The sequence below is a fragment of the Condylura cristata genome, unplaced genomic scaffold, assembly GCF_000260355.1.
Source record: "Condylura cristata isolate star-nosed mole 26May11 unplaced genomic scaffold, ConCri1.0 scaffold00029, whole genome shotgun sequence".
NCBI classification, from domain to species: domain Eukaryota; kingdom Metazoa; phylum Chordata; class Mammalia; order Eulipotyphla; family Talpidae; genus Condylura; species Condylura cristata.
In genome coordinates, this window is record NW_004567130.1 from 3,469,250 (window position 1) to 3,491,506 (window position 22,257).

The 22,257-nt window shown below is 54.5% G+C and overlaps 1 protein-coding gene across 1 annotated transcript in view; it reads right to left on the bottom strand.

The window, feature by feature from the left end:
- The window catches only part of TMEM132D (transmembrane protein 132D), a 312,508-nt gene that overhangs the window by 144,914 nt on the left and 145,337 nt on the right, over positions 1–22,257 (bottom strand). The window contains exon 3 of the mRNA XM_004690639.2: positions 8,229–8,375. Coding sequence (XP_004690696.1) covers positions 8,229–8,375 — 147 coding nt within the window. The remainder of the gene's footprint in view (positions 1–8,228; positions 8,376–22,257) is intronic.

Here is a 22,257-nt window from a genome sequence, read left to right on the forward strand (position 1 = left end):
ACAGAGGAAAGGACAGGTCTAGTCATGAGAACAAAATCTGTCTTCTTCAACAGAACTCAGGACGCCACCAGCCCCGGCCCCTGGTAGGTGAAAGAGTTTATGGTTTAAATTCAGAAGATAACCAATTGTGACCCATGATCTCACTGGTTTTAAAATTTAGTTATGCTTCACGTTTACAGCTTTTGGCCGTGCAATGCGAGTGTGCACACACAGTGAACTGAGAGCCCTTACCCCTGCGGGTACATCCTTTCCAGCACCCTTCGTTGGTCCTGTTACATTCTGCCATGTGGAAAGCCAAAGCCAATTCTTCGGGGCCCTCCCTGCCCTTGCCAAGGATCCCAAAACTTTCATTCTTGATTGTGATGTGAATCTGTCTTAATAAGTTATGCGCGCCATATCTCATTAGTGACTTGACTCATTAGCACTCCTGCTCAGAGGGCCAAGGGCCATCAGACATTCAGACCAATCCCAGCTCAGCCGCATCGCCATGACACTGATGTCTCCACTGGAAAGAATGACTTCTGCGGGTAGGGCCTGGTGACCCGCCTCTAGGACTCCTCAGGGACTATTCAGGATTCAGGGAACCCCTGAATCGAGTTCTCTCCGCAGGAGGAATCTCCTGCTTGGGGAAACTTCAAAGCTTGGGGCACAGCGATAGTAAGGCAGACCTAGGACTCAGTGCTGGGGTCACCCTTTGCAGTGTCCTCACAGAATAAAAACTGGATGGACCTTTAGAAGAAGACACTGAGCATACTGATTGGGGTCCCCTGTTTAAGATACACCCCTCAACCGGACGCTGCTTCTGTTGCTGATGGCCGAGCATCGAAAGGGAAGCTGAGGGTTCCTTTGAGAGGAGGCTTCGAAACTTACAAGAAAGCTGTATAAAAATAAAAGGAAAATAAAAGAATAAAACAGGTGGATTCAAGCAAGCTGGTACCTGGAAACTCTGGATCCCACCATTAAAAACAACGAATGTGAAGTGAGCCCCAGAAGTCGCCTCGAAGCAGAATCGTGGAACACTCCACGGCCTGTCTGGCCTCTCTCCCAGCAGGCTGCTGAGGCTCCGTGTGTTGTCCTGCCCTGAACGAGCTCTGCTTCCCTGGAGTCAGGACGCCTGGCCCAGGAGGGGTGCTGTTATGCACTCGCCAGGGGGCCAACATTCGCTTAGCTCCAGCTGGCTTTATTGTGGAGAAGAAAACCACAGCCACAGAAGGAGACCCCCATGGCTGGGAGGCGGGTAGAGTGGGGATCTACCATGAACAGAGCTTCCTCTGGAGAGGGGCTGGTTCTACAATTGAGTCCTGGGGCTGGCTGAACCCCAAGGTGAGTCTTTAACACTCATGTACCGGCACAGTTCAAGTGGGTGAATTTTTCACATATAACTCAAGAGCCGTAAAAGACATCTCTGAGTAGGAAGATCAAGTTCTACAACACTCTGGCTTGTTTCTCCAATTCTGTTCTGCTCAGACGATGCCCAGGGAGAAAGCCAGATCTGGAAGCAGCTCCTGGTGACCAGGCAATAGCTGCCCGAGGTGGAGGCTTCTGACATGGCTGAGGCACAATACATGGACCCCCACGGCGGGGGGACCCTGTCCAGACAGCAGCGGCCTCCTGAGCCCCACGGGCCCAAGGAGCTCGCTCCCTGCTCCTCCCCACCCAGCTGGGAACAAGTCTTGTGCACAGATCCTGCCGTTTTTCTTTTGTTTCTTTTTCCAGTGTTCCATGAAATACCATTTATTCTCTTAACGGCTCCCCAGGCCATCCACAAACTGATCATCGGCCAAGGGAAACGCATGGGGAAATCGAGACTTCAGACATGGGGTGTTCTCCAGGGGCTGTGGGGAGGGTGGGGCGCTTGTAGGAGGGGCCTCCGCAGACAGCCCCTCCCCTGCCTTCAGGCGACTCTGCAGGGACACGGAGTCCCTCAGGATTCCCCTGGCAGCGTGAACAGGTGCTTGCGGTGACCAGCCCATGGAGACCACTGACACGCGGTGCAGACAGCAGGTGCACTGAAGAGACGTGGGTGTCAACAGAGGCCCCAGGGCATGCAGATGCGGGCATCAGCGTAAGTGTCCGTGTCAGTAGACTGAAGAACCGGTGCAGGAATAAAGTGTGCTACGGGCGAGGTCTGGACATAGGCTTTGAAGCCTGGGTGCACGCACTGCCCCGTCAGCTGGGCATTAAAAAAAAAACTACAATGCTGGATGTTCTTGAGGATGTCAAAATGCATTCACAGGTGGGGTCAACTCTGTCTCTCCCACAGTCCCAAAAGCTGAGAGCCCCACTGGCTCTCTGGGGAGGTCACTAAGGGTCCAGCATGGAAAAGAAAAATATGTTCCATTCCCTGAATCTCAGGCTCAAGTTCTTTCTGCACTTTGGAAGAAACCACAGCCTCCTTGGTGGCGATGAGCAGTTCTGATGAGCGGAGGCAGTGGTACCCATAAGGCGTCAAAAACATGGGCCTTCCACAGGCACGTCTGGGTGACCAGCAGCCAAGTCTCAGGATTCTGTGGTTGTTAAACGCAGGTTCTGGGTGTCAAAAAAGGCAAACTGCTTCCTCAAAGGCGATTGCTGGGCAACGTCGCTCATGGAATCTGCATTAGGGGAAGTGTCTGGAGATGCAGCCTGGCATCTCCGCACAGCCGAACAGCAGGGAAGGACAATCATTAAATCTTTGCTTTCTAAAACAAAACTGAACATTTTAGAACAATCCATAAAGTCTCCATTATAAGTAATTTCTGCCTGAGACAAAAGAGAGGCCGGATCATTCTGCTATTGCCTTTGGGCAACCGACAGCCAGAACATCCAAAAATAGAGCCGTGTCCGCTGCACCGGCTAGGGCCGCCGCCCGGGACAGGCCCCCAGACACGTCCCACACGAGATCTGCTTTTAAGCTTTGCAGATCCTGCCCTCTCCTAATTCAAACACACTCCGTGCTCACCATGGGCATTTTCAGAAATAAAAAACGAGCAGACAAAGGGAAGCAGGACCCCAGCGGCGGCCCTGGGGATGAGGAGTGGCTGCTCTGGCTGAGTGCTCACCCCGGATGTCCAGACAGGCAGCCGTCTTCCGGCAAGCGCTTTGTAATCCACAGGCTTCTACAGCAGTCTTAATACAGGGGAATCCTTTAATCCACAGTTTCACTGTCCGGGTCAGTGGCTCCTGGGCCATCCACAGACTTTCAAGAGCCGAACCCACCGTCTCATCTCAGAGGAGTGTGGGCCCCGTGCCGGCTGCCTCGTCGCCACCTCCGTCCCACTCTCCACTGCAGGACAGGAGGAGGTCCAGCTCTTCCAGGTGTGGCTTTGGGATGGTCTCTCCGCAAGCGGCTGTTCTGGCTGGCTTTTTCTGTGTGGTTCACATCAAGGCTCACCAGGGTGTCGTAGGGCCCGCTGGTATTCCTGTTTCTCCACCGACGTTCCTGGGTGGCTGGACGGCACCCAACGGTGTCCTCAACTTCCAGCTGCTGCTGGTCGCTGCAGTGACATCTGAGTGCAGAGACCACCCTCAGCCTCTGGGGTGGGCCAGCAGCTTGAGCCCTTGGGTCTCCTTCCTCACCTGCTCCTGGGTCTTTCTTCTCTCTTATTCGGTTTCTGGGTATTTGTTTCTTTCTCATTCTCTCTTCTGAAGTTTCTCTCTCCTGCTGGTTTTGCTCCACAGTATGCCGCCCCACTACTGCTGTAACCCAGCCACCCTGGGGTCAGCTCTGTGCCCCTGGTCTCGAGCATGTTCTCGACATTTCAGGACAGGACACTTTGAAAGCACTGGTTAGTTTCCAACATCATCTCTAATTAACAAGAGAGATGCTGTTTTTGTCTCTGAGTTTGTCTCTGAGAGTCCCTAAGTTTTCTGCTACAGTGGGTGACTTTGCATACAATGTGGGGTCTGTCTGTTGGGTTCCTGTTGCAACAAGTATTCTCACCTGGGGCCTGGCCTGTGCCAGAGACCTACCCCTTGGGAGCCTAAATCCTGCCACCTACATGACCTGCCCACCTGCTCTGAGTTAGCAGAATCCTGAGTCCAAAGTCCAGGCTTCCTGCCCGTCCCTGCCCCCTCCCCAGTCCTGGTCCTTTATTTTGGACTGGCAGCCTCTGCCTGCTCCTCCCACCCCGCCCTGCCCTGCCATGCCTGCGCTCTCAAACGCAGCTGCTGTCCATACCTGAGCTAGCCCTTCCAGGAGACGCTAATGCGGGTCTTCCACACCCTCCACCTTTCACTCTTTTCATCATCCCACTGGAAGTCCCACAACACCTGTTCTGAGTAGACTGCAGAAATAGGAACTTCTAGTTGCCAAAACTGTCCAGTCTGTTCTTCTGTCTTTGGAGCTGAAAACTGATTCTAAGCGGGACACATTATGGCCCAGAATGCATCTGCCCCCAGGTTCCTTAGAAACCAAGTGTGGTGCTAGAATTAAAGCCCGGACAGCAAGACAGAACTGGGAGCCAGCACGAGTTTCCAAGAAAGCTGTTTAAAGACAGTTGATACAGCCGAGAAGACACTTTTGGGTCATTTTCTTTGGCCTGAAAGGTGCATGTGATGGCTGGTGTTCCAGCAGCCACTTTGATCTATGAGGATCAAAACTAGAAGTTAGCTTGGGGTTGCTGTGGACTCTGCCTGGTCCCTGGGATGCTGTGGGGCCACCACACGGGGCATCCCTGGCATCAGGGCTTTCTCCTTGTGAGAGAAATCAGGTGTTATTCTAGTCTATTACAGTCACTCTTATTTGCATTAAAGATGAAACAATCAAACCCAATCTTAATTAAGATAGTAGGAGATGTGTTTCTTGATACTAGCACATTCTAATTTTGAACATACATTCAATTTAATCACATGTCTATATCTACAATAGCAATTATCTTTTATTTATGGCTGTCCCTCTTCTTACTGGAGCTTTGTTTCAAAATGAAACATATTACATGTAATTAATGGAAAATCAGAACAACATGAAATAAACAGAAGATAGGAAAAAAGGCTATGCACCTGTGTGTCCACATCTGCCTGCCTACGCTAGCCCTCTGCCATGGGGGCCACAGACTCAGGAGGCCCCAAGGAGATGGGCTTCTCTTTGGTCACAGACCGACTGGAGGAAAGCATGTGAATTCCTGACATCCCAGCTTGTTTAATCCCATTTCTACATGTCACTGGAAAGCACTTAAATAGCAACCGCTGCAAACCCTGGCAAACACCCACCTGGGCAGGGAAGAGCAAAATAGTACAATTACAGGGCCTTCTGTGACATGTTTATCCGAGTTTAAGTCGCGCTACTCTGAACAAGGTCTGAAAATGCAAACTGGAATTTGAAGGACCCAGTGCAATTAGTCCTGCTGCCTCTGCTCTGTACTGTTTCCTGGGAAGCTTAGTCAAAACAGATCTGAGAGCCGTGATTACATTCAGTTGTTAATACCAGGATGGGACCGTTTTCAGCAACCAAACTCATTCAGAAAGGGAAGCATGCCTCTCAGCTCAGATGAGAGGGCCCCTTGAACTCATCACAAGCGCCAAAGAGATTCCTTCATCCATGATATCTCACCTGTCCCCCTAGCTAGTCCCATTTAGGCACCTTTGAGGCACCTTTGAGGCCCACAGTGAGTTACTGGCAACAGGATCTATGATTCTCAAGCTAATTAAGAAGGTCTCTTCTGCATTCCAATGATCATGTTCTGACTTTTAAGAATAACCGAAAAACATTCAAAGAGGGTAGAAAAAATAAAAAAACAAAAAAACCTCCGAAACAAAAACCAACAAAGGTAAAAAAACCAACCCAAAAAAACCCCCCAGGTGTCCTCAAGATAGAGGGGACGGCTCTCGTCCAGCCATCCCCGCCCGGAGGAGGCACGATTGGCCTCTGGCCTACCCCCCGAGTCCCTGCTCCCCGAGCAGACACCAGTGCCGCCAGTCCTTCTGCCTCCAAAGAATGCTTCTCTGGTTTCCCCACTGTCCACGCCACCACGCCCCAACCCTGCTGAGCAGGAGTGCTAAGGCTGTGTGCACCCGCCAGCCGCAGCCCAAGGCCCAGTGGCACAGACACAGTCTGGTTTTAGCACCAGCGCGAGTGCTCCGCCCCAGGCCCGGCTGGGGGCGGCGGGCACAGCTGCAGAGGGGCAAAGCTGACCCCAGACACAGCAGCTCCTGCCCTGCCGTGTGCTCACTGAGTGCCGTGCAAGAGCCGGAGTCCGAGGTCAGCTGTGCTCTGACGACAAGGTGTGTGACAGCAGGCGTGCACAGCTGCGTGTGTGTGCATGTGTGTGCAAGCACCCACTGTGCAGACATCCCACAGACATACGGAACATGCTGTATGCCTAGCAGGGCACACACACGAAACACGATACACACGTGCTGTGCACACACGATGTCTACACATCTGGGCTACCCATGTGGTGCACCGGAGACACATGGCACAGGGCACACACGCTCACACGTGGGTGACGGGATAACTGCAGGTGACGTGCCACAGACACGCACATGTGTTCGCCCATGTGTGTGCATGGTTTTCCCTCCATCTGGACCCTGGCAGAAGATAGCTAACTAATGCCAGACTCTACAGCAGGATGAGGAGTGCCCCCCACCCCCCACAGGGCTGCCAGCTCCGAGGGGCGCACAGATGAGCCATCGGTGCTTAAAGCTAGAACTGACACAGTAGGAGGGTGCACCCTTCACCCCCACCCTCTGCTTCCCACCTGCCTGGAGACGCTGTGCTTCATGCTACCGGATTATCAGGAAGGCTCTGGAAGTACCTGATAGAGCTCAGCCTTGGCAAGGCTACTTTTACCTCCCTTGGGGTGGGGGGAGCTGGTGCTTGGGGAGTTTCCTTCCTTTCCCACGCCCAGGAGGACCCACATTAGTGCTTCAATCAAATCTCAACCCCCTCATCATAAATCTTTAAAATGGTTCAAATCCCTCTGTGTTTCATAGTTAGTGCCACAACCATCATCACTGTTAGTCACCACCATCACCATCACCATCATGGAGCAGAAAAGGAGGCCAGAAAGCAGAGGGAACACACAGCACAATGGCAGAGAGCTCTTGCCAGCCACCCCCCTTCCGGTAAGAGTAAGATCTATCAGTCACCTGCCTGTCTGTCTGCCTATCGATCTGCCTGTCTAATCTGTCCATCCATCTGTCTGTCCATCCATCCGCCCGCCCTTCCTCCCTAAATACTGTGCGGCCTTTCACATCATGAAAGAAGCCTGTGTTCAGGTGGGATGTCCCATCCCCCTGGTGCTGCAGACACTGTGCTGGCCTGGAGGTCTATGAGCTTGACCAGTGCGACACGTCAAACCTGCATGGGTGCAGGTACGATACAGGTTTCTCCTCCCCCTCATTTGCTCTCCAAGCAAAGCTTCCAGAAGAAACCTGGGCACTCTGGTCCCAGAGGGAGAGGCATGTGGCAGAGTACGGGACCCGTCACTCGCGTCCCAGGGTGCACATGAGAGTGACAGGACCCTCCCTAGGCTGACCAGGAAGCTCCTCAGGGCAAGCCAGCAGGGAGAGCACTGGCCACCAGCGGGATGCGGCCTCCACACTGGAGCAGATGGTGGGCAACAGCCTGTTTTCCAAATACTGAGCTAGTTAAGTCTACAAATCTGACCTCAGAAATGAGGGGTTACAACCCTGGGTTTCTCCTTTCATCACTGTTCACGTTTCCAGTGTCAGAAAGACCAACTGCACTCTTGAGGAGGCAACACGCGGGGCCAGAGAGGGGTTTTCTGGAGCCATGAGAATTAAGTCAAGAAACAGGCTTAATCCAAAAGACATCAAGTTCAAGAGCCTCTGCCCGGCTGTGGCTCAGCCGGGTCTAACTGGGGGCCAGTGGCAGAGCCCGGCTTCCACTCCCCTGCAGGGCCCATGAGCCCAGACTGGCCTCCCAGAGGCAGCCCGTGACCCTGTGCGCAGCGATTCTGACCCCACGCGGGGCCAGGCCCTCGCCAGGTGGTGGAGCGGCCTGCATGGTGCTGACCCACACAGGCCAGCAAGGAGACTGCCTGGGCAAGCGGCTCATGAGGAGGCCAGGCTTTGCAGGCCCATGATGACTGGTCAGCCCCACCTGCAGGGGGTCCTCGAAAGTGGCCGGGAGCCGGGCTGACACTGTGCCTTGGCCACTAGGAGAATAGCCTGCACCTCAGAGGAGGGCCCACTAGGCCTGGCCAGCGGCTCGAGCACTGCACAAAGGAGCGGTGCCCTGAGGAACAGACCCATGCAGATGCGGGCAGAGCTGAGCTCTGACTCACCTGTCCCCCAGGCCGGCCGACGTCCTCCGGCACTCGATGACGGCCGGCGCATGTTTTCCGGCATGGTCCGTGTTTGCCTTGACTTCCCAGATGGAGGGACTGCTGGCCCGGACCCCAACGATGCTCACCCCTTTCTTCACCTTGGCCCTGTGGAGACAGGATGTGGAGACCTGAGCCCTGAGCCACACCGGACCTGATGCACCTGCTGTTCCAGGCACCCACTGAGCTGCTGCGCTGCCCCCACCCCACCCACAGCCCGCTGCTCCTGTCCAGGCATCCCAGGGCAAGGCAACAGCAAGGGGCAGGCGTCAAGACACAAGGACAAAGGGATGGCCTGAAGTCCCAGGCCGAGGCCCAGACAGGACAGGAAATGGTTTCATTCTGCAGAGCTCCCTCGCGTCCGCATTCGGATCTAAATCCCCAGCCATGGCAGGGGAGGCACGTGGCAGCAAGAAGACAGGGTGCAGGGCACCAGGGTGTGGACAGGCTGACCCTCTTGGTCATCATCACCTTCATCTCCATTGCTGTGACCTGAGCGACCCTCGGCTCACTCAGCACCCCATGCAGTCCTGGGAGGCAGGAGCCGCCCGTTGCCTCGGGTCGCAGGGAAACCAGGGACCCCAGCTCAGGGACAGCTGGCAGGTTTGCAGGGGTTCCCTAACGCGTGTGAAGCTCCCTGGGGTGGGAGCCCTGCCCACATACCCTCTCCCACGGCCTGTCACCATGGAAATGACAGCTCACACCCTGGGCAAGACAAACGCGTGGGGCAGACGCACCCCTCGTGGATCCCTCCTCCAGCCTCCTGGGGCTACTCTGTCTGCAGCGTGAGAGGAGGCACCCCAAACCCAGCTCCCCGGGCGTCCCTGCCCAGGCCTCCCTGCCCAGGCCTCCGATGCTGCACGTGACATGCGTGGGGCAAGATTGCAGAATCACAGGGTGCGGCTGCCCACCCACGGCCCAGACCAGGGGCCAGTTTGGCTCTGTGCTTCCTCTTCTGAATCCCCGGGGGGAGCAGGAGGCACAAGGCCAGTGCAGGAGGACAGATGGCCACTCTGGGGGCCTGGCGAGGGGCGCTCCAGATTAGTGTGTGAGGCACACACGTGCACACATCACACAATGCACACGACACACAATATGCCACACACTTGTGCCCCACCACAGTGCACATGTACCACACACACACTGCGTGTGTGCACCGGCCACGCATTGCATACATGCCACACACGTACACACACAGCAGACACCACACATACGGGCACAATGCAGCCATGTGCAGTGGTGGGTCTGGGTCCCTGTACTGACTTCCCTGTCCCGGCAGAGAGGGAGCGACGTGGCCTCCTGTGGTCCCAGAAGGGCCAGCACTTGGGATGGACTGGGCGAAAGCCCCCCTGGGAAGGTGGGACCATGAGGCTGTGAGCCGAGCAGAACCGGCTGTCCTGATGGAGGACAAAGCCCGGGCCGTGGGGAGGCATGCGCATGAGCAGCGCTGGCCAGAGCCTAGTCCGAGACTCTGGAGTATACAACAGCATTCGAGGCAGCCCAAGGAAACATTTTGTTGGACCTTGAAAACTCACTCTGTAGCTCACTGCTTATTTATAGTTCACATTAATTGGCATAAAAACATGGCAGTACTTTTAAGTTCTGGCTGGGGACCAACTAGTCCCACTTGCCAGGCCCCTGGGGCCTGAACACCCGAGAGACAGAAAGTAAGAACACAGGAGATGTGCTGGTGGAGGACACTCATCTGAGTGAGGGGGGAGCCTTGTTGAACCCCCTCTGCAGTGCAGTGGGGCAAGGGGAAGCAAGCCCCATCCACACTGGCTCTGATCAGTCTCCGGCGTCACACGGCTCACGCAGCCCCCACGTGCTGTCCCCCAGTGCACTGTGGGTGCTGTCTTCCGTGCCCAGAACCTGTGCCCTCAGGCAGAGGCAGGCACAGCCCACGAGGCTTTGGGGGCTTCACCTGAACCTCACTGCACGCCGGCCACCTCAGCTGGCCTTGCTGACCAAGCGCATCAGGGAGGCGCCCTGTGCTATCTGAGAAGCTTGTCCTGGGGGCTTCTGCAGCCCGGGGTCCCAGCACCACCTGCCCAAACCCAAGCGGGAGGAGAAACTGCCCCCTCTGGATAGGCCACTGCCCATCTTGCCTGTGCCAGGGCTGACAGAGGCACCTAGGCCTTGTCACCAACCCCCTGCACCCCCATTGCAAGGCGGCCCTGCGACTCCCTCTGGCTACAGGGGGGCCTTGTCCCCCAAAGTCATTGCTGAGAAGCGGCTGCTCCACAGTGGCCAGAACCGCAGAAAAGCTCCCGCGTGCCACTCAGAGAGGCTGGGCTCCCTGAGCCAGGGACACCTGGTCTCCCGGTCACCTCGAGTGGACACGCCCCAAAGAGTCTCTGTACAGAGAGACGCTCCCTGGCCACTCGGGTCCACTCACATTTACAACAGATGAAAACAATATTAATAGTATTAATGAATTTTCTGCGTTCATCCACATTTCAGAACTTAGAATCCGCACTGGGAGGCTGATCTGAGACAGGATGGGGCGGAGCGACTCATCACCCTAGAAAAGACCTCTGTGAGCAGCGCTCGGAGTAATTCTTACAAAACTATGCATCCCCAAGCACATCTAAAAGTTGACATTTAAAATTTTCCCTCCTAAGCTGAAAGGTTGGAAATTTCAGTATATTGTAACTATTGACATTTTAAAATTAAACTGTTCTATCACTCTTTCAGAAGTCCTCACTGGAATCTAAATACCATGGCGATCTGATGCCACCATTATTCATTTAAAAACATATACAGACAGCCTCTTCTTCACCAGACCTGGAGTTTATACTTACTTGATTCCCTTCGTTTGCTTTCCGCTTTATTTCTTCCAAAGAACTTCAGAACTATTTTTATGTCTGAAAGTCTTTTGTTGAACACACTGCCATCCTTCTCTGCCACCAAAATGGGTAGAGAAATTCAAATGTATGGGTCTCTGCCCATAAGTCTCTAAATTTGGTTTTTAAAATTCTAAACTGAGATTCATTATAATTATATTCAGGACAGGTTTAAACTAAAAAGGTCTAACTTAAAAAAAAATTATTGAGCATACAGATGGAAGGGTGATCCCAGAGCACAGGCAGAAGACAAGAGTGGGGTAAAGGAGATGACACAGCTCCCCATGGCTGCAGATAACGGATTTATTATAGCCTCACATTTGAGGTGCAGGCTGATGAACCCCATGTGCAGAAGTGACCATGGCTCACTTCATGGGGTCGGGACATGGAATCCCCGTAGGGTCCCATCTGGACAGAAGAATAATGCGAGTCTAGACTGGGGAGATAAAAAGCCACTGGCCACTGTGGGGGGAGGCAGAGCTGGGGGGCTTCTCCCTAGGAAATCATGGCCTGCTGCACTCTGATGCCAGCGCCCCATGCTGGCCCCCAACCGCCCCGAAAGCCACATGAGAATGACGACTTCTCCCTATTTCCCAAAGCCTCGCATCTCTGCTTGGCAGACTCCAACCAGAACCCCAAGAAAGGGGAGACTGGGAGCGTGCAGGTGCAGGTCCTCACCTGAAGTGCAGAAGACGCATGGTGGGTGTCAGTCACACTAACTGATAACAGTCTCATTAAATGAAACCTGTGTCAGCGAAGGTGTGCCCTTGGTTGGGAGGACACTGGTTGGCACTGGCTCGGCTCCCACCCCCCCAGCTCTGAGACACCACGCACTGAGCAGCTGCACGTCTCTCCGTCCCCTGACCTCCTCCTACACTGCTCGTGCCCCGTCAGCTGCAGCAATGTATGAAGAGCTGACTATTTTGAGGTCCTCCTCCTCCCACGTTGTCAAAGACCAAGAGTCAGAAATGAAGAGAGGCTTGAGAAAGGGCTTGTCACCTAGTCATCAGGGGACCCGCGTCCTCTCTGATGCTCCATGACATGACCCCAGGAGGTTGTGGGCAGCGCCCACAGCTGTCTACCGCACTGCGAGCCTCAGAGGCTGAGCAGACAGATGAAAGCTGAGTACCTCGAGCTAGATGCTTTCTCAGGAAGACCAATCTGTGGAAGAAGGGAACTCAAGAAATAGAGATTTGCTCCTCGACGACCCCGCACAGACGAGGACCATGCGCACCCATGTGAGAGCCTCTGTGGTTTAAAAACTCCCCCAGGAATCCAAACGGGAAGTAGAGCTCTCTGGTACTTAACAATCACAGCACGACCAGCGACACGCAACATGGCAGCCACCTCCTCCCGGCAGGTAGAAGACCAAGCTTCCTGTAGTATTTTGTACGTCTGGGAGGTTACATGAGCTAATGCCTGAGAGACAGATGGAAAATCTATTTTAATTTCCTTCCTCCTCACCGAACATGTAGAGGTTATGATTTAGCTTAGAATTTCGCCTCCTCCCTAAACCAGGGGTCTTTATTAATAGTCCGTCTACTGTGGGCTGGAGGCTGGAAGACATCCGAGAAAATCAGCTGAACAGAAACTTTGCCATGGAGCCCACCTTAAAAGACCTCAATTTCTCTGCACTGTGTTTTGTGTAGAAAGAACAAGTATACCCTTGCTTCCTGTCACAAGAATCTAATCAAAACCTATAGATACAAGAAGAGCTTTCATACTGGAAATATTCTGCTCATACGGTGAGGAAGGCAGAGGTGCTAGCTTCCAGTAGAAGATCTGCAGGGGCAGGTGGGTGAGGGGCGGGGGGCGTGGATGGAGGTTGGAAGTCCATTTTGGTTTCACATAGAGTGCAACTTACCCAAAGCTCACTATGAGCTTTAAGGTGTGATAGGGATTTCAAGAGTGGACCCAATTCTTTGTGGATGAGCACCCCACAAAAGGATTTTATTTAATAAATAAAAAACAGTTAATATGCATCGATTGTGAGCCTTGCACTTGTTAATGGCCAGGGACCCTGTAAGGATGGAGAAGTCCTGGCGACATCCCACCTATCCTGGTTGGAGAGGATTTAGTTAGTTTGGAACATGCTAAACTGCAGTAACAAATCATGCCCAGAAAATAAGAAACATTTAATGCTCTGTCACTCAAATGCTCACCTGGGTTGGTGACTCCCACGGGAGAGCCAAGAGGGGTTTTACCCTCATGGCAAAAGAAAAGACAGAAACACTCATGCCATGTCTACCTGGTTGTGACACGATCATTTCACTCATGTGTCTTTCCTCTGAGCAGATACTATGAACACATCTGATGTTGCAGTGATGATGACAAAATCCGTGTCTCTCCCCAGTGCTGGCATTCATCGAGAGAACAGAGAGCAGATGGACATTAAACAGGCGATGGTGGGGGCTCTCCCTGGTGGCACAATAGGCTAAACTGCAGCTCTGCAAGCGGGCCGCAGCCCCTTCAGCCGAGTTTGCTCCCCAGCCAGGGAGGTGACCCACATGGCACAGCAGACCTCTCCAGTCTCGCCCACTGCTCCCTCAGCAGTGTACTTCATCCATCTGCCTGTTCTGCTCCCCACTCTGACTCTGGTGAATCCTCTCACCGCCCCTGCACCTCTGGCCTGTCCCCCAGTTCTGTATGCATAAATAAATAAATCTTAAAGAAAAAACAGGTGACAATGGACAGTCAGTTTGAGGCAGGGACTAAGGGGGGCCACATCCCCAAGGTGACATTTAGAGGAGATGTGAGACACCCCGAGATCACACCCAGCCAGCTGGGCCCCACACACCCAGAAGAGGGCTGGCACCGATGCCCACCATGACGTCCTCGTCTGTGGGTGACCCCCTCCCTGGGGCCTGCCCCCGGCAGGGCTGTCCTCCGGGCCTGCCCTCACTGTGTGCTCACTACAGCGGTGGCAAAGGCGGCACTGAGCATCAAGAAGCAAGAGCCCCAGGAGACAAGAATCAGGAGCCCCTCAGATGCTACCGAGCTGGGTGATTCATGGAGAGCGGTGTGGCGTAAGAGAAGCCGTTTAAAGTTGCATAATAGACCCACAGACTCTTGTTAGGGGCTGTGGTTCCAGCCCCCACGAGACAGCCGTCATCATCGTGAACACCTGAAAGCAGATTAAAATGGAATCGATTTGTTTATCTCTGTGTTCGCTGCCCCATGAACGGCTTGGCAAGGAAAGCTTCTGCCCAGACACTGGGATAACCCTCATTCAAATCAAGATATTAAAAATATAAATCTCCAGACGCTTCAGGGCTGCATTTAATTATCGAAAGGGCAGAAGAACGTGAAGGCTCAGCGTGTAGACGGCCGTGGCAGAAGCACGCGACTCTGCCGCTAGATGGGAGGGTAAGTGCCGGCGCGATGTAATTCAGTCTGAGTGGTTTCTCTCCAGCAATAAAAATGTCACTTTGTGTCGATGACTTTTGTAAGTATAAAATGCATATTATACACACGGATATATACATATAATTATAAAGCCATTAACACAATTATAGATGCCTTTCTATACGTGTTAGTCGCGTGCATACATTTCTTGAGAAGGGTTTTGCAGTGAAGCTATGGCGAGAATACTCTGTGATTATGAATTAATTCATAAAACCTATGGAGGAATTTGGCTTCAGCAGTCAAAGCCCCAAGGTCCTGGCGCAAAGGATCTTGCTTTTAAGTGCGGGTGACCTGCCAGAGATTATGGAAGGGGTGGTCAGTGTCGGGGAGACGGTTGGGTTCTCTAGTTGTGGGTCTGAAAGGCGGCTGGGCTCTTGCTGACTCCTCCTGGAAGAAGGTACTGAAGGTTCTCCCTTCCCCCCCAGACAGAGAGGGCGGCCTCCCCCTTGAGCAGCCCCAGGGCACCACGAGTCACTAAGCAAGCTGTTTGTCACTAAGGGGCAGCCCTGGGACCACCATGCCAGGCAGGGCCGCCCCCCCAGTGTGCTCCGATCTGCCCACCACTCCTGCTCATCAACTCTGCCCAGGTAGGGACTGCAGGCTCGGCCCCCTGGGGCCACACGGAGGTCAGCTCAGGGGAAGGACACGCTGCAGAGACAGGGGCACCTCACCAGCTCTGGACTTCCCACACCTCTCCTTCCGAAAGTCTGGGAAACTAGACGGAACATCAAAGGCCAAACCCAGTCACCCTTCATGGCTCTATCAGGATGCTGCTGCTGGCCTGATCAGCCCTGCTGGGGCGTCTGTGTTTCAGGTGAGGGACAGGTTCTGTCATGCCTACCGTGCACGTGTGGAGTGACCGCTGCATCAGAGAGCCCTGCGGTCTGGCCCTCAACATTTTAAATGCAAATCTGATATCCCCTGACCACATTTGCAAAAGGGGTGAGCTCACCGAGCGGACTGTGCTGGGTCACATGATATGCAAGCCACGGCTGCCCCCACCGGGCTGAGTCTCCAGGGCAATTAGGGGACTGGCTACTGAGAGGGGACTGGTCACCAGTATGGGTGGACCCTGTGGGAGCTTCTCGTCCCCACACTTGGGTTTTCCTGGCAGTGGACAGCAAGCCAGATGGAGCATTTTTAATCTCGGGAGGGGGGGCTATCCTTTGCCCTCCCCCCCTTCCTGGGCACAGTGTCGGCTGTGATATCTCCCTGATGGCAGTGAGGCCAGCTGCACTCCACTCTTGGGAGGGACTCCCAGAAGCAGTGGGCAGTCCCTTTGCCGGGTGGCCAGCAAGAGAGCGGGCTCATGAGAGGGGCAGACAGTACTACTTGGGCCACAGCTGGGCAGGGGCAGCGGAGGAAGGACCTGCCAAGCTCTTGGCTTCGTCTCGCAGGTCCTGAGACCATCATGCAGCCGAGCTGCTCACAGAGCTGCAGCCTCAGACTCCATCACACCCACTGGACATGTGCGGGGAGCAGGGGCTGGGCAGAGGGCTTGACTGAGATGCGTTTCCAGGTCCCTGGGAATGACCAGAGCGAGACCTGGAGGTGACAGGCCATCGCTCTCCAGCCAGCTGCCCCAGGGGCGACTTTAGGTTCGCCCCACGGGGGATCGGGGACAGTGGCACTCCCCACAGGGCCAGGCTCCAGGGCTGGCAGTGTGCCATAGGAGCTGGGCGCAGAGTTCTGGTGCTGGCCTCACGCCAGGTCTGCCCCGGGAGCCCGGCACTGTGCCCCAGGGCCGAAGGCTCAGACGAGGCATGGAGGTGCCACAGGTGGGGTTCCAGAACACACCGGAGGCCAGGGGCCTGGCCCTGTACCAAGTGCCCACAGCGCTCCAGTCAAAGCAGAGACTCCTCTACCTCACGGCAGCCACCAAGATCCCTCGAAAGTACCACAGCAGAACCGTGGGCACACACAGGAGGCCATGTGAGCGGATGTCCCCTGGGGTCCTCTCCCAGCTCATGCTGCCAGGGCAGCTGGGCACTATTGGGTTCTGCAATCCCAAGGAGGCCAGCAGGTATGGGCTGCCAGGGGACCATCACTGGGGAGAGGGGCCTGGACAAAGCCCATCCGAATGTGTCTAGGGTGTGGACACCCACACTAGCTGTCCACTCCTCGCCTAGTGTGATGGGAAGGGGCTTGGCACCTGCTGGGTGCATGCAGAGATTTGGGGGGCAGACGCCAGTAAGGTGAATGTAGGCAAACGGTCACCTCTCCCTGCAGCGGGCGGGACACATGTTTGCTGGTTGAAGTTACTTGTGGTGCCCAAGCGAGGGCTCCCCAGCTGTGTGGACATAATCCAATCACAACAGTCCAAACAGCAGGTGACGGGAGCTGGTCAGTGGCACAGGCAGCTGGCATCTGAGGGACACTCTAAGGGACAATCGGAGCCTGCCGGCCAGCCCGAAGGCAAAGCACACTCAGCACTGCGGGCATCTCCGGCAGTGGTGGTGGGGTGCCGGGGGCGGGGGCGTTGGGAGGGGGTGCTGGCACGGCAGGGCTGATCGCTCAACACAAGGAAAGCTCAGCTGCCTGTGAAATCTGAACCAACACTGGAGATGAGCTCACCGACACACACTTGCAATGTTTATTTAACATAGCCTTAGACACCTTAAATATTTCACTTCAGTATTTTATTAAAGACGTCAATCATCCATGAGCCAACTGCAAGCCACAGGCCTTTGTGTGGGACTCTGCTCTCCGGACAGATGTCACCTCACCTGTGATCGAGGCTCCCTGAAATACTCCAGTCGACCCAAAGGGAGTCGCTCCAAGCAAGCCATTCATGAGGACCACCCAAGGGTCCTTCATGATGATGGTTCATGGTGAGTAAGCGTCTGAGCACGTGGCTGAGAGACACAAGCCGAGGTCCAGGCTGACAGAGCTTGGTCTCACTCTGGTCAGGGCAGGTGGTAAAAGAACAGGTGAAATGGTGTCTCACACAGCCACTGGCCTCATGGTCGTTGTCTCTTCGGAGAGGACAGGCGTTACTGTCATCCCGGGAAGAGATGGGAGGATTGGGTCCTGAGCGTTCCCAGAGCTCTCCGGCCACTGAGTTGAGGGCGCCTGGAAGCCATCAGACCACAGAGGTGCCCCTCAGGGTGTGGTCTCAGATCATTGCAAGAGGAGCCAGGTACAGTGGGCGGCTGTGGGCGGCTGTGGGCGGCTGGCCCGCGGCAGACTGGAGGGCTCGCCCTGACTGCTGGTGGCTCTACACAGCCAGCCAGGCCATCATCCTGAGTGTGGAGGGGGCTTCAGTCTGCTGGCTGCAGCTCCGGGGGTGGAGCATGGGCCGGTCAGCCCCGGCTCTGGTGTGTTTCCAGGGTGCAGATACCTGCACAGAGAGGGATCCCCAGGATGAGAGTGGAGCCAGGTCACGGTGCCGCCTGGGTGCCAGGCAGGGCTGCTTTCGAGCCCCACAGCTACGGGCACAGACACTGTCATAGGGGATGTGGCTACATGAAGGCTGGGGGGCTAGGGACAGGGACAGGGGTGCTGGGCAGAGGCCGGGAGAGCCCTCAGGCCTGAAAGGCTCCTCGGGACATGATACTGAGCCTCTATAGACTCACATTTGCCTTTTCCCGTGATGTGATTAGCCTGATACCACACGACCTCTCACGCAGGGTGGCCAGCGAGCTTGCCTCCAGGTGGGCTCCGATAGATGGGCTCGTGACCGATGGCTAAGTGAAGACGTCTCTAGGCTTTGCCGTGGGGGCTGGCCTGGGGGCCTCAGACAGTGTGATTAGAGCTGTTCTAACAGTGCCCCCAACCCCCAGGACCCCTCGCTGACCACACACATGATGGCAGGCACTGAAACTGCTGAGGTGGCGAAGCAGCCTACCCACACGGGCCTCCTCGAGGGCCACCCAGGCCCCGCACGGTCTCGACAGCAGCCACATTCTCCTTCCTTCCAGAACATTCCAGGGCATCCCATCATGGCTGCTGGACACCTGGGATGGTTCCACTTTTGTGGTCACATGTTCAGCAGCCTCACAGGCTCATAGCCTCACAGTGGCCTAGGACTGCAGCCTCGGGCTGGCCCCAGAGAGGGGTCCGTGAGGCACACTCCTGTGTCTCCTGGGCTGGCGAGCCCGGCTCCGAAATGCACCCTCCTGGGCCTCCCAGGAAGTGGAACAGCCACAAGCCTCCCACCACAGTCACGTGGCCGGGCCCTGCATCCGTCAGGAGCCCCCCTTTCTGGGCTGATCACAGTGACTCAGGCTTACATGCCATACATCAACATTTAAGAAAACATGTGGCACAGTGCAGGGTCAAGGAACAATGCTCACAGGGCCCAGTGTTGTGTAATGACAGATTCTACAGATTAGAGAAGACAGAGACAGGGCGGCCAGCTGCTACATCCTGCACCCCCTTCGTCTGGGCCCTGCCCACACGCTGGGCCTTACTGCAGGACGGCTCTCAAGCTCATCCTCTAGAAGATGACTCAATGAAGTCCAATCTTCAAATGCGCTGGGACCTGAATTTCAGGGCTCCCCTCTTTTCTGTTTCTGTTTTCCCTTACAAACTCAGCCAATTCTTTCCCAAACTCATTTATTACTTTTAAAAACTGGCCAAACACAAAACACTAACTCTCTGATGTTCATCCTCTTACCTAAAGCTACAAGTTCTTTAGGGACAAAGTGCCAAGTGGTCTCAGGAAACCTTTTCTTAAACGTTGACGTGTGGCCCTTAGCACGTCGCTGTTTGAGGGGAGGGCAGCGGAGGTGGCCGTGGGGGCAGGAAGGGGACCATCAGGGCCCTGCCTAGGCGGCCTGATGAGAGCAGCCTTTGCTTGCTGTTTGTATACTGAAAATATACAAAATAAAAAGTCATTTTGCCACTGTTGTAAATGACTACTATTGCAGGCACTGGGCCCTGGGCTGAGCCCCTGCAGGGGGGCAGGGAAGGAGCAGGGCCTGGAAACCGGGGTCAACTCAGAGTTCCCAGTGGGGTCCCGTCTACTTTAGAGAGCATGGGGCCTGCCCCCAAAGGGAAGGCAGGGGTGTGGGAAGACCAGAGACGCCACACAGCCCAGGAAAGGGGCCAGGCGCAGGGTGGTGAGAGGAGGCTGCTTTCTGGTGCTTTTGGCTTTCAAGTTCAACAGGCTATATTCAGAGAGTATATTTCTCTTTTATAAGTAATTTTTTTTTTTTTTTTTTTTTTTTTACATTTTAAAAGGACAGGTGTATCAGGAAAAAGGGGAAGGAGAGGCCAGCACTGTTCTTTCCAAACCATAACAGCCTCTGCACAACTAATGGCACCTTTTTTTTTTTTTTAAGATTTATTTATTTGTGCATACAGAATTGGGTACAGGCCAGAGGTGCAGGGGCGGTGAGAGGATTCACCAGAGATGGAGCAGGAGCAGAACAGGCTGACTGATGAAGTGCACTGCTGAGGGGAGCAGCGGGCAGGTCAGGAGAGGTCTGCCGCGCCATGGGGGTCACCTCCGGGGCAGGCGGGGATTGAACTCGTACTGAAGTGGCTGCGGCAGGCGCTTACGGTGCTGTTTCTAACCCATTGTGCCCCCAGGGGGGGCCCTCAACTGGCACCTTTTAAAGTGTTGGCTGAAGAAACGCTTGGGAAAAAGTTCGAATTGTCTAGAAGTTCCAAAAGGAAAAAAAGCGTCTTTGTCTGCAGCCAACCTCCCAGCTCGCATCCCCAGGTGCAACTTCCAATTCTGGTTTCGTCCTCTGATCCCCTCTGTGGTCACTGCCTCCCTGCAGAGGCTGTCGGTCAGCGGGCCTCCACCTGCTCCTCTCTGCAGCACACCTGCCCTGAGGGGTCCGCGGTCATCTGGCCTGTTCTCTGGATCAGCGTTTCCTCGCCCGCCCCTGCATCGTGCCCACATCACAGCGAGGGCTCCCAGTCCTCATGTGCCGGGCAGGGCATGAGCCTAAGAATGGAATCACTGAGGACAGCGACGTGCCTTCAAAATACAGCAGTGGGCATTGAATCACCTCTCCAGGGAGCTCAGATTCCCAGGACAGCGCAGATGAAGCTCCTGGCACAGCTCTGCCAGCTTTTAATGAGGACGTGGAGCCTCCCCAGTCAGCTGGTGGAGATCACCAGCTGCCAGCTCCTGGGTGGGGCTGAGCACCTGCTGGGGAGCAGAGCCTGCAGGGGAAGGGCTCCCTTCTGTGATCTGAGGACAGGTGACCTCGGACAGGTGGGGGTGAGGGGCACTGACCCAGGTGAAACTCTGACTCTCCCAAACTTAGCTAGTCTCCTGTGGGTGCCCAGGGGCACTGGCTTCAGGTGCCCCGCACTCCTTCACCAGGACCAGTCCTCCCAATCCAAGGGGCCGGCGTCTGAGGACCCAGTGCCCACACTGGCCGCACCTGAGATCGCAATGCCCACGGTGGAAATACCCACATGTGAGTGGGAGGCTAGGCCTGAGCCACTGAGCTCGTAGGTCACCGTGTTTTCACATAGATGCACTAGAGGTTTCTTGATGAATTTTTAAAAGAAATGAGTGCTGTTCCTCCTTTATATGGCTATAGTATGAACGTTAGCATGAATGTCATATGGCGTTAGTGTGAACTCACTCAAGGACATGATCTGGCGAGTCCGCTCATTCTGTTGTCTCCCCCCCGCCCCGTGGCCTTCCCCACCCCAGGGCCAGCGTGGCACAGCCCTGGGTTCAGAGAGGCCGCGCCTGTTGCTTCAGCTCACAGCTGAAAACGTTCCTTACATTTCCTATTGTTGGAAACAAGCACAGAAGAGCACTATTTCTTGATAAATGAGAGTGATGTGCAATTAAAATTTAACTGTCCATAAACAAAGGTTTACGGGGCAGCCGACCGTCCACTCTGCCGCCTAGCCACTTCCTACCATGGCTGCGTGGACACATGGCTCGCCAAGCCTGAAATATAACTGTGGGCCATTCCCAGGACCGGCCGCTTTAGAGGGGAATTTATAGCTGATCTTGTTCCTTTTTCTACTTGAGTAGGAATTCCATATAGACTCAATTTCAGCGTGTCGCCAGGCGGACATTACCGATTGCTGAGGTTTGGAATAAGTGATAAAACTCACACACCCTGCTGGTCCTAGGTCAGCTCAGTCTGTCCTTTCCTTTCATTGTTTCTTTTAAAATTTTCATACAAGGGAAATTAAGGAATGGCCTTTTTCAGGCAAAACCAAATGTGCATAGAAAACATGAGAATAATGTTGCCAGAAATCTCTTATCTATAGAAGTGGAAATCCCCAAATTGCTTTCCCAGAGGCTGAGCCTTCTAGATTCTTTCCTTGCTCAGTTTCCATCTTAGAACTACGATCTGACCAGGAGAAACATGTGTTAACAGTTAAGGAAAATATTTGTGGGTAAACATAGACCTTATTCAAAATCTGAAAATATTTTCAGAAACTAGGTTGACTATAATTTTCTAAATCTTGCTCTCCTAATGAATGTACCTCTGAGGGGCTTTTTCGAAGGGCTGGTGTCGTGTGCCTTCCACACAGGAGGGGCTCATCCGTGATGGCGTCGCCCTGATGTATTTCTCTAGCATCAATCCCGTCAGACGCATCTACATCGTCCCAAAAGGACAGGGCCCAGAGTTCTTTGCAGCCAGAGGACAGCGGAGGCCCTGGCGCCTGGTAGGTGGGAACAGACCTGGTTGTCCTAACTCGTGTGGAGTGTAGGAAACCACCCTGGCTTCAGCAAGAAACAATACCGTGAAAAATAAATAAAAATAATAGAGTCCGGCCCTCCCTGGTGGCGCAGCGGGTTAAAGCAC